Below are 12,125 nucleotides of genomic sequence, written 5' to 3'. Positions count from 1 at the left end.
CGACAGGTTTTGCTTAGGCTTCGAGAATCGCTCGTCGGTCGCGCTGGCATCGCCTGTTCATTAATTTTCAGCCAGGTGCCGTCCGCGCAACGCCTGTCCTCTGACGGCGGAAAGCGGCAACATGGATTCGCCGATATTTTTGCCAATTTATTCCAAATTCGGGTGAGATTTTGACTGTCCTCCGCACAACAGCCTGCTAATTTTGCATGCTTTTTTTAAAAAATTGCTTTCAAGCCTGTGACTGACTGAAGAAGAGTGAAAATCAGCGGCGCAATGTGGTGCCTCCATGCGCAATGCGCCATCATCAGTCAGTCAGTGTTCAGCTGAGGGGGTTTGGAGAGTAACGATGTTGGAGAACGGTGCATGTTGACGGCGGCCGTTCGTTTGTGTGCCCATTCCGCACCGAATTCGCGAGCAATTTTCGCGTTGACCGCTGAACCGAGCCCCGACCGTGAACTGCGAACATGTCCGGCGTGCCGCGGTGCGCGTCTCGTGTGATTTTTCGCCGGTGAGGTCCAACACGCACTTTGGCACCAGCTGAACTCTGTAACATCAGCATCGACATGATGGACCAGCCAAGCGTAGAGTCCATTGAGCAGCTAGTCGGGAAGCGGCTCTGCTAATTCGACAGACCTGCCCGACGCCCGATGGTGTGAGAGCCATGGCCTGGGACTGCCGAGAGGTCGTCTTTTTGGTGCTGTCGCTGCTCCAGCAGGGCGGCTGCTACCCCATCGACTGGACCAACACTGCAGGTAATGCGCCTTTTGCATTCACCCACGTTTTCAAGTTTGTTGTATGTGATATAAAACACACTTTCGCTGGGAACGCTCCAAGATCATAGTAAATGTGAAAGACAATCGATTTCTATATTAAACTTGCAAGCGGCTGTTTTGAAAGAATTTTCACAGCAATGTTTTATTTATTTAAAACACGGAACCATGTTCAATAATCTGGAACGCATTAAAGAATCTAATTTAAATATAAATGAGCGGTCGTAACGGGATAAACAATATTCCAAGAAATTGATTGTTAAAATTTGTGTCCTCATCAATAACATTGATAATTAAGTAAATTTAACGCGCCGCATATAACAAATAAAAAACGTGCCTTTCAAGTAAACAAAGCAAACAGCATCCTTTGTTCTCGTTCCAAATGGGAATTGAACCCCGATCTGATCATGATTTTTCTTTGTAGAGAATTTAAAACTGTAGAAGGAACTGCCAGCTCTGGAAGAGCTATTATTCCTCCTAGAGCCATTATCTGCTTAAGCACTTAAAAATATTTATGATTGTCTCTTGTGTCAAAACTTTCGGGTCTTTTTCCATTCATGAAAGTGTAAAATTTACGGCCTTTTTATGCATTCAAAAGAAAGTTTGCTTCCTGGCTGGAGATTACGACCGAGCCTGCATGGCCTGATTTACGTTTTATACATCTCGCATGCAATTACAACAATTCGGAAAGGAGCGTGTAATTTTGATGGATTATTTAGAAACATAAGGGCCTTGTCACAAATTACGCAAATTTCTCGCCAGTCTCTTCGGCGCGTACACGCTTTCTTCACTTCACATTCCGCTGCAGCAGCGCAGACAACGAATCTTCCATCATTCATTATTATTTGTTCCGAAACGAGCGCTTTTGGCCACTTGCATTCGCGACAGCGGCTGAAAAAGCCGGCGGGTCGGTTCAGTAGCCTTGCTCTCTTTCCATTCATGCATGGTCAAACGAGAGCTGAGCCAGCCAGACAGAAAAATAACTCCACAAAGGCTGACAAAAGACGCGAGAGGGAATTTGCAGGCAGACACCTACAACTGCGCTCCAGCAGGAGCAGGAAAGCGTCTTTTTTATGCTCGTTTGAATCGAGTGACAGCGAAATCTGCTCAGATGCTGGAGTTACGGAGTTAGCTGCCGACCGAGTGGCATTGGAATTGATTAGACACTCTGAACTGAAGTGTTCTTATGTTTCCCTTAATTTGATCAGCCGTGCACTTCGTCGGATTTCCTTGGTTACGTAATTAAAAAAGAGCTGTTTGCGAGTAATCCTACTTACAAACAAATAATGATTGATTTCCCCTATGAGTCCTCTTTTAAAGTCAACTTTACACTTCTGGTTTTCTTCATTAAAACTGCAGCAAACTAAACAGACTACCACTGTCCTCATCCAGATGGTCCTTCAGCAATGGTGTAAAGAGATCCTCTCGTTTATTAATTTTTGTGATTCCGCCCTTTTGACTCGCCATTTAACCTTGGCCGCTGTCAGCAGAAACGATCTCTCAACTCGACGTTGTACAGACAAAACATTTTTACGGTTTCATTTTTATTGCACGCGGAGGTCAAAGATATGCCGCAAAAGTCGAAAACAATGACGGAAAGAATAACACCCCAGAGGCAGTTGGTGTTGACATGTGCGCGTTATATAAAAGTGCAGCCCATCATGGTTTCCACGAATCGCCTCTGCTCTCTGACTCACCACGATTATTTCCACTGTGGATTTTATCTCCACTTCCATTACACAACTGGTCGTATCGATTGTTTCTCTGATCATTTTTTCTGTTTTGTAGGAGTAATCGAGATATTACACCCAACACAAATCGCAATTAATACTCCCACGAACGAAATTGGACAACTTATTGTCAGTCAGCCCCGTTAGGTTTGGTTTTGTTTTCTTTGTATAATAAAAAAGGCTAGCCAGCAGCATGCTCAGCCGCAAAAGCCAAAGTCACGAATCGTAGGACAGTTTTAGGATCGTCATTAGTGTCGAGCTCAATCGAAAATTCACGCAATAGATATGTTGTAACCTACTCTCTTGAGAATTTGCGGAACATTTTCTCAGGTTTTACAAGGATGTATTAATTAAATTTTTAGACCGCAATGTCTCGTCTGCTATTGCTGTAAATTAAAAAAAAAATCTTGGTTGGGATTCCGCTTGCACAGACCAATTGAATGAGCATCATAAAAAATAATTAAAGGGCCAACAGTCAATGGTGAAAATTCTGAGTTTTCTTAACTTTCAAATGCAGAAAACTATATTTTTTAAACTCTGAAAGATGTCCCAAAGCTTTAATCAACGATTGAGAAAATTTTAGTTTGTTGTTTCCTTACGTTTTCGTTTTGAAGATATGATAACAAAAAAACATAAATTATTTTATCTATTAAAAATATTGTCACCGTCAAAATTGTACACCGTTTGACTGGTCTCGACCTGCCCAGATGCAATGAAGAGTGTTTGGGATGCTAGAAGCCTCCAGACTCAATTTCTTGCCCTCTGGAAGGTGCAAAATCAGGCCCGAAGCTGTAGAATGCTATCGCGGCTGAAACGCCGAGCGTCGAGCGTAAAAAATAGTTAGGCGCGTGAGCCGCGGCGGCAGAGGCAGCACTTTGATTGCACCTAGACTACATTTATAATAAAGATTGCCGTTATGTTCCGTGAAAAACTATGAAAAAATCGCTGGTGGGTATCTGTCGTGTATACACGGCTGTACGTTGGCATGGCGCGAGCAGAGAGATATAATAATATCGAACTGCGTGTGTGCAGCAGCGAAGGTACCGTAACACCTGCCTGCTCAATTGTTATTCCGCCATTAGCCCCATTAACGCACTACTTGCAACAATGGGCAAAAGTGCTTATTTCACGGATTTTGAATGCACCTGCTGCACTAGGCCATCAATTATCATTGCGTGTTCCCATTCATGATGCGCGATAGCCAGTTCGTTCATTCATTCGGCTGCTCCCTGCTTGACTGCATGCTGCGCCGAGATGCTGGCAGATAAAATTCATGAAAGGCCACTGATTGAATTCCTTCTGGTCGTATTTAGATTTAACTAAGTCAAGACGGGTTGTTCAAGAGTGATTGACGTGGAGAAAATTTATTGCAAAGCATTTTTTCGCCTAAAAATGCAGCAAGAGATAACGTGTGGGCTGAAAACTGGGATTGTTTCTATTATTTGCAGCTACCCACATTGTGTTATTTCACGCTGTCGGCGAAAAAAATAAGCGTGGAAAACACACTCATTTTTAGTTCAAGTTTATTGATGACGTCCATTACGAGCACACGCGAGAAGCACCATGAGTTCGCGCGCAGAGAAATAAATGCCAAGCTGCGGGAAATATATACGAGTACACGTTGTTATCGCGCTTGGGCGGCCTTGCAACAAAGCAAGAAAGAAAGCCGGAGAAGGATGACACAATGTCCTTTTTAATTTGCCGCCTCTTTCCAGTGTTAAATTTGGCCCGCAGCTGTTTGCATAAATTTTTCCATTAAAACGTGAAGAGTGAAAAAGTTAGTTATCGTTATTCGGGCGTATTTGCGTACATATGGAGGGTTATTACTGCATGCAACTGACGCGGCGCAGCTCCAGAGCACAACGGCTGCGATGACTCATAATTACAACAGTAATAATATCTCGCGCTCCCTCCTCCATTATTTATCTCTCTCGCGTCGCGGCCAAAAACATTTCACTCGCGCAGCATCAAAAGGTTTGGACGGATAGACGGACAGACAGACAGAGGCGAACCTCCTGCCCTATTTTCCACGCACGCGGACGTCCCGGATGGTGGATTGTGAACGAACTGGCATTTTTCAAATGTCAAAGTTGACTCGTCGTTTGTTACTTTTAATTAGCAATATTTATCATGTTTGAAACTACCAAAGCAAAGATCTATATTTTTTTAAAAAACCCTTGAGATGACAGTTGCTGCACAACGCTCAACGTTATAAAAATGCTACACAGTCCGGTCAAAAGGTCATTAAGACAGGAATGTAATGAATTAAATAAAAAATAATAGTAATAAAACTTAAGTAGTTCTGAAGAAGAAATGAAACAATAACAATCGATGGTTACAAATGTAATAACACTCAAGAGGTTGAAGAATTTTTATTGGCACTAATTAACATAACATTAATAAAGACCAAAACAGAAGTCGCGACGGGGCGATTTGGATCCACTAGCCAGTGGAGAGCGTCGAAATTCGTTCCTGCCATCGGATGTTCGTCTCGATCTCATCCGTCTTAACTTTTGAAGCAGACAAAGGCGGTGGCGGCCGTCGCCAGAGTCCGCTCTGGCCAACTCGTAGCGGTGGCCAAGACACTGCGCGCGCTTTGTTGACGATCGGTCCTGCCCTGCGCTCTTTTTTTATTTTCATTGTCTGCCCCCGGCGTGGATAAAGAGAGCACTCGACTATGGGGAAGAAACGGCAGAAAGAAAGCCGGCTCGGACGGGCAGGCGGGCGCGCTCCGCGTGTTTCAAATCCGTCGACTTTTAATTACTAGGTTTCGGGTAGGTGTAGTTTTGCGCGCACATTATATTTTTAGCCGGCGCGTCCCGAAAGGCCCCGCCGCCGCTCTCGCACTCTCTCTGCGTGTGCGTATTGATTTCGCGTCCGACTGAACGACCCACCGGCACGCCAATAACGTATAATACTTTCTTCCACCCTCTGCCTGTGTGGCATTTTACTCATAATAAAGAGCCAAGGTACGGATTTGATTGAACTACTGAAGTGTGGAGGGAAACGAAAATTTTAACTCCTGTTCACCAAACTGGTCTGATTTAATGGTTTCTTAAATGCAAATCAGTGAAACCTCACTTAACAAAAAACCCAAGATATTTGCAAGCGAAGAATACTTAATTTTAAAATGCAAAGAATTGAAATATAGCCAAGCTGTATATTATTTTCAATAATTTTTGTGTGCTAATCGGAAGAAAAATATTACATAATTCAAACTAACAACATTTTTTCTTGCAGTAATTGGAGGTAAAAATCGAAACCTAAGGTTAAAGAAAGTTTATGTCCTGCTTATTTCCTCTTCAGAGTGCATTGCTCAATGAAAATCTATTTATTTTCTCGGCTATCACTTCTTGGTTCTATCAACACACCCCTGCGTCAAGCATCATTAAAGTAGTCAACTTCCTCCTCGTTGCTTGTTAGCACTCCTCTAAGTAATTTACAAAACCATTCATTTGCCCGTTTGAGCAGCGAGCCACTTTGTTTTACATCAGCAACCCCTTCACCGTTTCAACTCGTGTCTAGCGTTGAGTGATGATTATGAAGGACGAGCCTGTTTAACCCGTTTCAACGTTTAAATATGGATTTTCAGTGTATTTTCGGCCACTGTTAATGATAAGTGTTTATTTTTGCGAAGACTATCTTCGCGAACGTGAGTAGGCGCGGGTTGTGGGCCGGTAGGCGTCTACTGTGCTCTTTTCCAGCGTGTGTCGTGCGTGTGTCCTTGAACAGTCCGATTTTTCGGATACTAGTTTGAGATGCTTGCAATAAATTTGTCAAGCTCAATATCGTATTAATGGGGTCCGTTGAAATGTCCCGTTGTGAAATAATTATATATAAGAATCAATTTAGTTTTTCTTTTATATTCAAGTAAATTTGTAATTTTTCACAAAAAAAACGGGAGGAAAAAATACCAGACCGGCGTTGCATTATTTTCCGTCGCCTTGCGCGGAGCTCAAGATCGAGAGATTTCGCTGGGAAACCTCCAAGTGCCGCAACTCAAGACTCTCAAATCGGATGCACTTAGATTAGTTTACGTCGAGTCGGCGCCTTAATTAAATTATACCCAGTGTGACGTACACACGTCTTCTAGTTGTGCCAGCGGGAATTACTTTTCGCGCGCGCGATAAGGCGCACATTGCGACAACCGTTTGCACAGTTTACAAAATAAAAAGAGGCGTTTATTTATGCCCAACCGACTGCATTCAGCGCGAGCTGCGGCTGTCACACATTTGCTCAGTTTCAGCGGATGGCGCGTTCGAGTTGAGTACCTCCTCGTACCAAGAGAGAGCAAATCACTTAGTTAGAAGCAGCACCATCATTTTGCTTTCAGATTCCCGACAAAAGGGATTATATTCTCTATTTCTCTGCGTAACTGTTATTTTTTTATTGGGTGATGAAGTGATGATATCAAAGGTTAAAAAAGTCATTGATAAAAATGAAATGACTTTAATTAACTATCTCTGACACCACAAAAGACGATTTTCAGACTTCAGACCAAATCGAGTCACCAAAATCTGCCTCTGCCGTTTTATTTGAAGACTTCTCTCTCACACACACAATAATATGGTCTTATCCCTGAAACCCATTTTAGCGTTGTGGCTGTAAAATCGTCTGCAAATAAATTTACGTCTTGGAAATTATCCGCGGCCCTGCGAAATATATTGGGCAGAACGTTAGCGTGTACCGAGCTATAAAAACTTGCGAGTAATCCTATAAAGAGATTTAGCAGATGCTGCAGCCAGAAGACTTATATAAAACATGACGGTGGTGGCAGCGGCCACAGCAAAAACTTGGTGTGTGTAAGTCTCGCACTTATTCTTCTCGCGCCAGATGGGCCGCCAGAAGCAGTCTTTTGTGCCGCTTTTCCGTTCCAAAGAAAGGAGCGGAATATTCGCGACGTTTCACAATGAGCTGGTTAATCCGGTATATACGAGTACTTTTGTTTCAAAAGTGAAAACGGCACATATGGGCTTTTCTGCTCCAGATTTGTGCTAAGTCTTAAATTGAATTAAGTCCCGGCATTATTGCATGTAAGTTTTGGTAATCTGAAAATCCTTTAAATTACTGCGTTGCCATACTGTTGTAAATTTAATTTTAAAGGAGAGCTCGATACATTTGTGTGCAATGCTAAACTCTCATCAAATTAACAGTCCAAACTGAAAAAAACTGAAACGCTGACCCTCGAAACATAGGTTGTGATAATTATTGCACTTTTTTATTATTGTCAAAAATTTTGTATTGAAAAAAGTTTAAAAGTGATAAAATGCATGAATGCAATGTAATTTAAGTCCTCATGTAGCTATGAAACGCTATGAACTAATTTGCAGCTTACATTGTGAAATGATTTGTTGCTGGCAGCTAATTTACAATTGAACCACATTGGAGACTTTTCTGTTCCGAAATTCCGATTCATTGTGGTTTTGCATTCACGAGCATTCGGATTTGCAAACAACTAGTTAATCCGACATGCTGGCTTCCTCCAGAGAAATCATAACATGCGGATTCTCTGCTCCACGAGCTGATTTGCCTTCGTACAGCGCACTGGATAATTCCACAAGCCGCGTGGCACCAAATTCATCAAAGCCGTGACTGAATAACGCCCACGCTAAACAACTTTAAAAGTATTCTCGCCTCTAGCCTTGTCCAACAATCACGAGACTCGAGCGGCAAGGTCGGCAAAGAAACCCGTGTGCAGCTCCGTTCGCGTCCAATTAATTAACATTCGATTGAAACTGATTTGAATAGGATAGCCGAAGAGCTTCAATTAAATAAGGCATGCACGCCTCTCGTTTTTTTTTTATAGTTTGACAAGTTTTCTTTATCAATGCAAAGACTTCTCACGTAAATTAGAGGATGAGGTCAAATGCGTCATACACGTGGAGTTTGAACTCGGATCTAATCTTGAGCTTCATTCATGCTGATTATTTCAATTCAGTTAATTAATTTATGAAGACGTCCTCCTTTTTATCTTCAAGACTGTCATATTTGCAGATAATTAGCATGCTTCAGTGAAAATGTATTTAATTTGTTTTTGCTCCGCGCTCCGCATATCATATATTATTTAAAAAAAATCCAAAAATATAATATATTTCTGCCTTTACGTTTATAGGATATTGTGTTTCATTAAAACAGCTTCCCAGGATTCAACGCTTGACCAAATTCAAAACACCTCGTAATTAATTGAGCTGTAATTTTCCAACGGTCATCTATCACTGTACTCAGCAAACATACACGTGCGAGCGATCGTAATTATACAGTTGTGACTCTAACGCAAAGCAGTGCCTTTCTTGATCCGTGTTTTATTCAGCCCACCACTCGAGTACGAGTGCGAGCCAAAAGGCATCGTTCAGTGCGGTTATCAGCAAGAAGTCTTAATAGCGACAGAGCCTGTTTGTGAAGTCGGTTTCTTTCTTTCTCTCTCGGTCGGTCGCGGTAATCCAACCCCACAAGTAGTGCCGATTGCGCGCAGCAAAAGCAAGACGGCGAGCAATCTATATTCGAAACCAGCCGCTGCGGTGTATATGCGCCGCCACACAAGGCGTGCAGGGAAAAATCGCCGTCGCCGCCGACAGCAGACGCTATATATGCGCGCTTTGTAATCCCTTTCACTCTTCAGATATACGCGTTGTTGTCCGTGTAGGTGGCGATGAGAGCGGCGTCGGGCATACATAAATTTTCAGCTGGACAACGATCACCGCAAGACGGATGAACGGGCTGAGTGTGCCTACCAACAGCTCGCTCACTTGGTTTTCAATTGGTGCACGCCGTTAGATTGCTTACGTAATGACGCTAGCGAGTTTGTGCCACTGTACATTGATGTCACAGTACAGTCGCCGCACTGAACTGTGTCAAAATTTTGACATGCAACGACATTGAAAACAAGGTGGTGTCTAATCTAATAATTAATGTTCCAAATTCAAGTGGGTTTCCTCCAATAACAATGTTATATTAGATTGAGGCTGTTTAAAAAAACAAAAATCAAATGATATCCACATCGTGCCCCATTTATAGATCATAATTTATAAACAGTCAGGATTGTAAATTAATGGAAATACATTTTCCTAGCATGGAAAGAACTGTTGTGAGATATTTTTAGATGTCAGAAATCTATTCAATAAATTTCCATTGAATTTATGGCCTAATTAAAATTCGAGTTTAACAACGAAATTTCTCTTTTCCAGGTGGAGCTGAAGAAGTATGGGGCCCGATAGCGGCCAGCCTGGTCCTCCTTGTGATGTGCGCAGCACTGGCCTTGCTAGGCTGCGTCTGCTGCAGGAGAAACAAGTCTCCGCCCTTCCAGGTGAGCTTTCCCATGGTCCGCATTGCTGGAGACCAAATTTATCTCATGATCCGACACTCGAATTGACTCGAATATGGGGAAAAACACCCACTCTGTCTTCATTGTGTGTGTGTAGTGGACGGAATCAATGTAGGCGTCGAGAGCACCTTTGAACTGTTTGTGTCTTTCTCACGTCGAATCCGAACGCCATGCTTGCGCTCTTTGAATCTCGCAAATTCCGAAGCAGTGCCTTTTTCATCCGGAGGGACGCGACCCCCTTCTCTCGAAAGCCCTTCCATTCTGATTCACGCTTCTCATTTTCATAACGCAGAGCCGACTCGTGACAAAACCTTTCAAGAGCCCTCGGATATTAAACGTCTGGCGGCCGAGCACCCTCGAAGCGGCGACGGCCATGTGCCAAGTAGTGCAGACGCGGTCTCAGGAGTCGCATATTTCGCTGCCGAAAAACTTATTCAGCCAGTCCAAGTGCTCTGTGCCATTTTTCGCTACTCGCTGCGTATAAATAATGTGTATTCACCCCTGGCGCCTGAAGCTTATTTATTCTGCGACCTTCTCGAAAATACATAAATCACACTCTTCGCACCCTCTCGCTGAGCGTTATTCAATGTGATCTCAACGCCGCCGCCGGAAACAAATTGTCCTTTTTCGCTTTCGTGCTCTTATTGTGTTTGGGGAAATGGGAAACTGTTTAGTAAACGACAAAAAGGATAAATGTGTTTTCATTGATTTCCAGAGTTGCATCTATCAAAGCCGTTATTCAGTTCATATTCACTTGATGTTTATTTGTTTGAATTAATATATAAATAAAAGGCAATTTTAGCAAAAACCGTTATTTTCACATCATTTTGTAATTTAATGAAAAACGAACAATGAATAAAAGAATTATATAATCCTATACAAACAGTTAACTATGCTGAAACGAAGAAAGAGAAATATCATATAATTTCTCACAGTTTGCCGCCTGCTTATATTGAGAAAAAAAAGACAAAAACTGCTGCGTTGATGAGCATTATTCATGAATTCATCTTCGTTAGCAGCTCATCTCCGCGGCACGAAAATAAAATGCAAAGAGTGAGCGACGTGGCATGAAATAAATTACTGCATGAATGAGGTGCAGATTTATAACACTGGATCTTGCAAATAATAAAATGTCGCCACGTGTTTCTCCCATGAAATCACTAATGGAGCAATTTTTCGTTGGCCCGCAACACAACAACGTAACTGGCTGAGAGCTTAAATAATGCGCCTCTCAACATTGAGAGGTAACGATGACAAAGAGTGCGTTCGTTGACACCATTCTCTAGCTGGGAGAGCGCCCACGCAGCCGAATTGCATCGCCGGACCTTGTCAATTACCTTCTTATTCCATTCAGGATGAAACCACTCCGGCGTAATTACTTCATTCTCACCCGCCTTCCTGCTAGTTGAGTTTTAGATGAGAGTCGAAAAACAATAAGAGCGCGTCCTCGGTGTGTGTGTCCATTTAAGTTGGGAAACGCGTGCGTCAGCGTGTCACAAAGAATTACTTTTAATTTGAAATTCGAGGTGTTGCTTGAGAAAGCCGGGCATTTGAATAATGTTTTTCAGCGCTGCACGGCGTCATTTGCTGACATTTGAAGATCAACAGTGAAATAATTATTATTTTGGCTCAGCTCGCTTCCGATTGCTTTGTTGCTCAATCGTCCGGATGACGCGATAAAGCAGCGGCACAATCGATGAAGTAACGAGCTAATAACACGTTCGCGTATGTCCTCATTAAGCCGCAACAGGAGCAAAATCAATGAGCACCACCACTTGTAAACTCTCAGTGCTATTGCAACTCTGGCTCGTCGTCGTGCCGCACAATCGATGCCGAGTCATTTTTGTTACAAGAGACGACGGCTGTCGCTCGTTCGTTAGACGGCGTCTTTTCCGCGCTATCGTACGCGCACAAAGTGACATTTCTAGTCAGCCATCCAACGCGCCACTCATATTTTATTATTGCGTGCGTGCTCCCATGTTTTCGCCCTCGACGTAATGTGCGCTCCGGGTCTAATTTGAACTGACAATGTCTGCCATCCACTGCGGAATTCGGTGTATTTAGTTCTGAAATGTTTCTGCTGAAAAACAGTGCGCGGCGTGAATGAAGAGCGGATGCCTTGCGAAATGAAAATGTCAACGTTGCTGCAGCAGCTTTTAAGGGATGAACCGAGCAATTTCTATCCTGCTCAAAATGCCAGACTTTTTAAACGGTTCGCATCTAATAAGGCTTTTGATTCTTGGTCTGTTTTGGGAATTTTACGTCTTTGCTGCTGAGCAAAGTCTGATTGGATTTTTATCAATC

At 42.8% G+C, this 12,125-nt stretch overlaps 1 protein-coding gene across 8 annotated transcripts in view; it reads left to right on the top strand.

Annotated features, from left to right (window-relative positions):
• Positions 1–28: 28 nt before the first annotated feature.
• LOC135938699 (uncharacterized) overlaps positions 29–12,125 on the top strand; it is a 27,569-nt gene continuing 15,472 nt past the window's right edge. For all 8 annotated transcript variants that reach the window (XR_010574689.1, XM_065482560.1, XM_065482564.1 and 5 more), the window contains exons 1-3: positions 29–162; positions 235–752; positions 9,685–9,803. Coding sequence is in view for 7 of the 8 variants with exons in the window: in XM_065482560.1 (XP_065338632.1) it covers positions 662–752; positions 9,685–9,803 (210 nt within the window). In the remaining variant the exon portion in view is untranslated. The remainder of the gene's footprint in view (positions 163–234; positions 753–9,684; positions 9,804–12,125) is intronic.

Source organism: Cloeon dipterum, chromosome 3 (assembly GCF_949628265.1).
Source record: "Cloeon dipterum chromosome 3, ieCloDipt1.1, whole genome shotgun sequence".
In the NCBI taxonomy this organism is placed as follows: Eukaryota; Metazoa; Arthropoda; class Insecta; order Ephemeroptera; family Baetidae; genus Cloeon; species Cloeon dipterum.
This window is presented reverse-complemented; position numbering and strand designations above follow the sequence as displayed.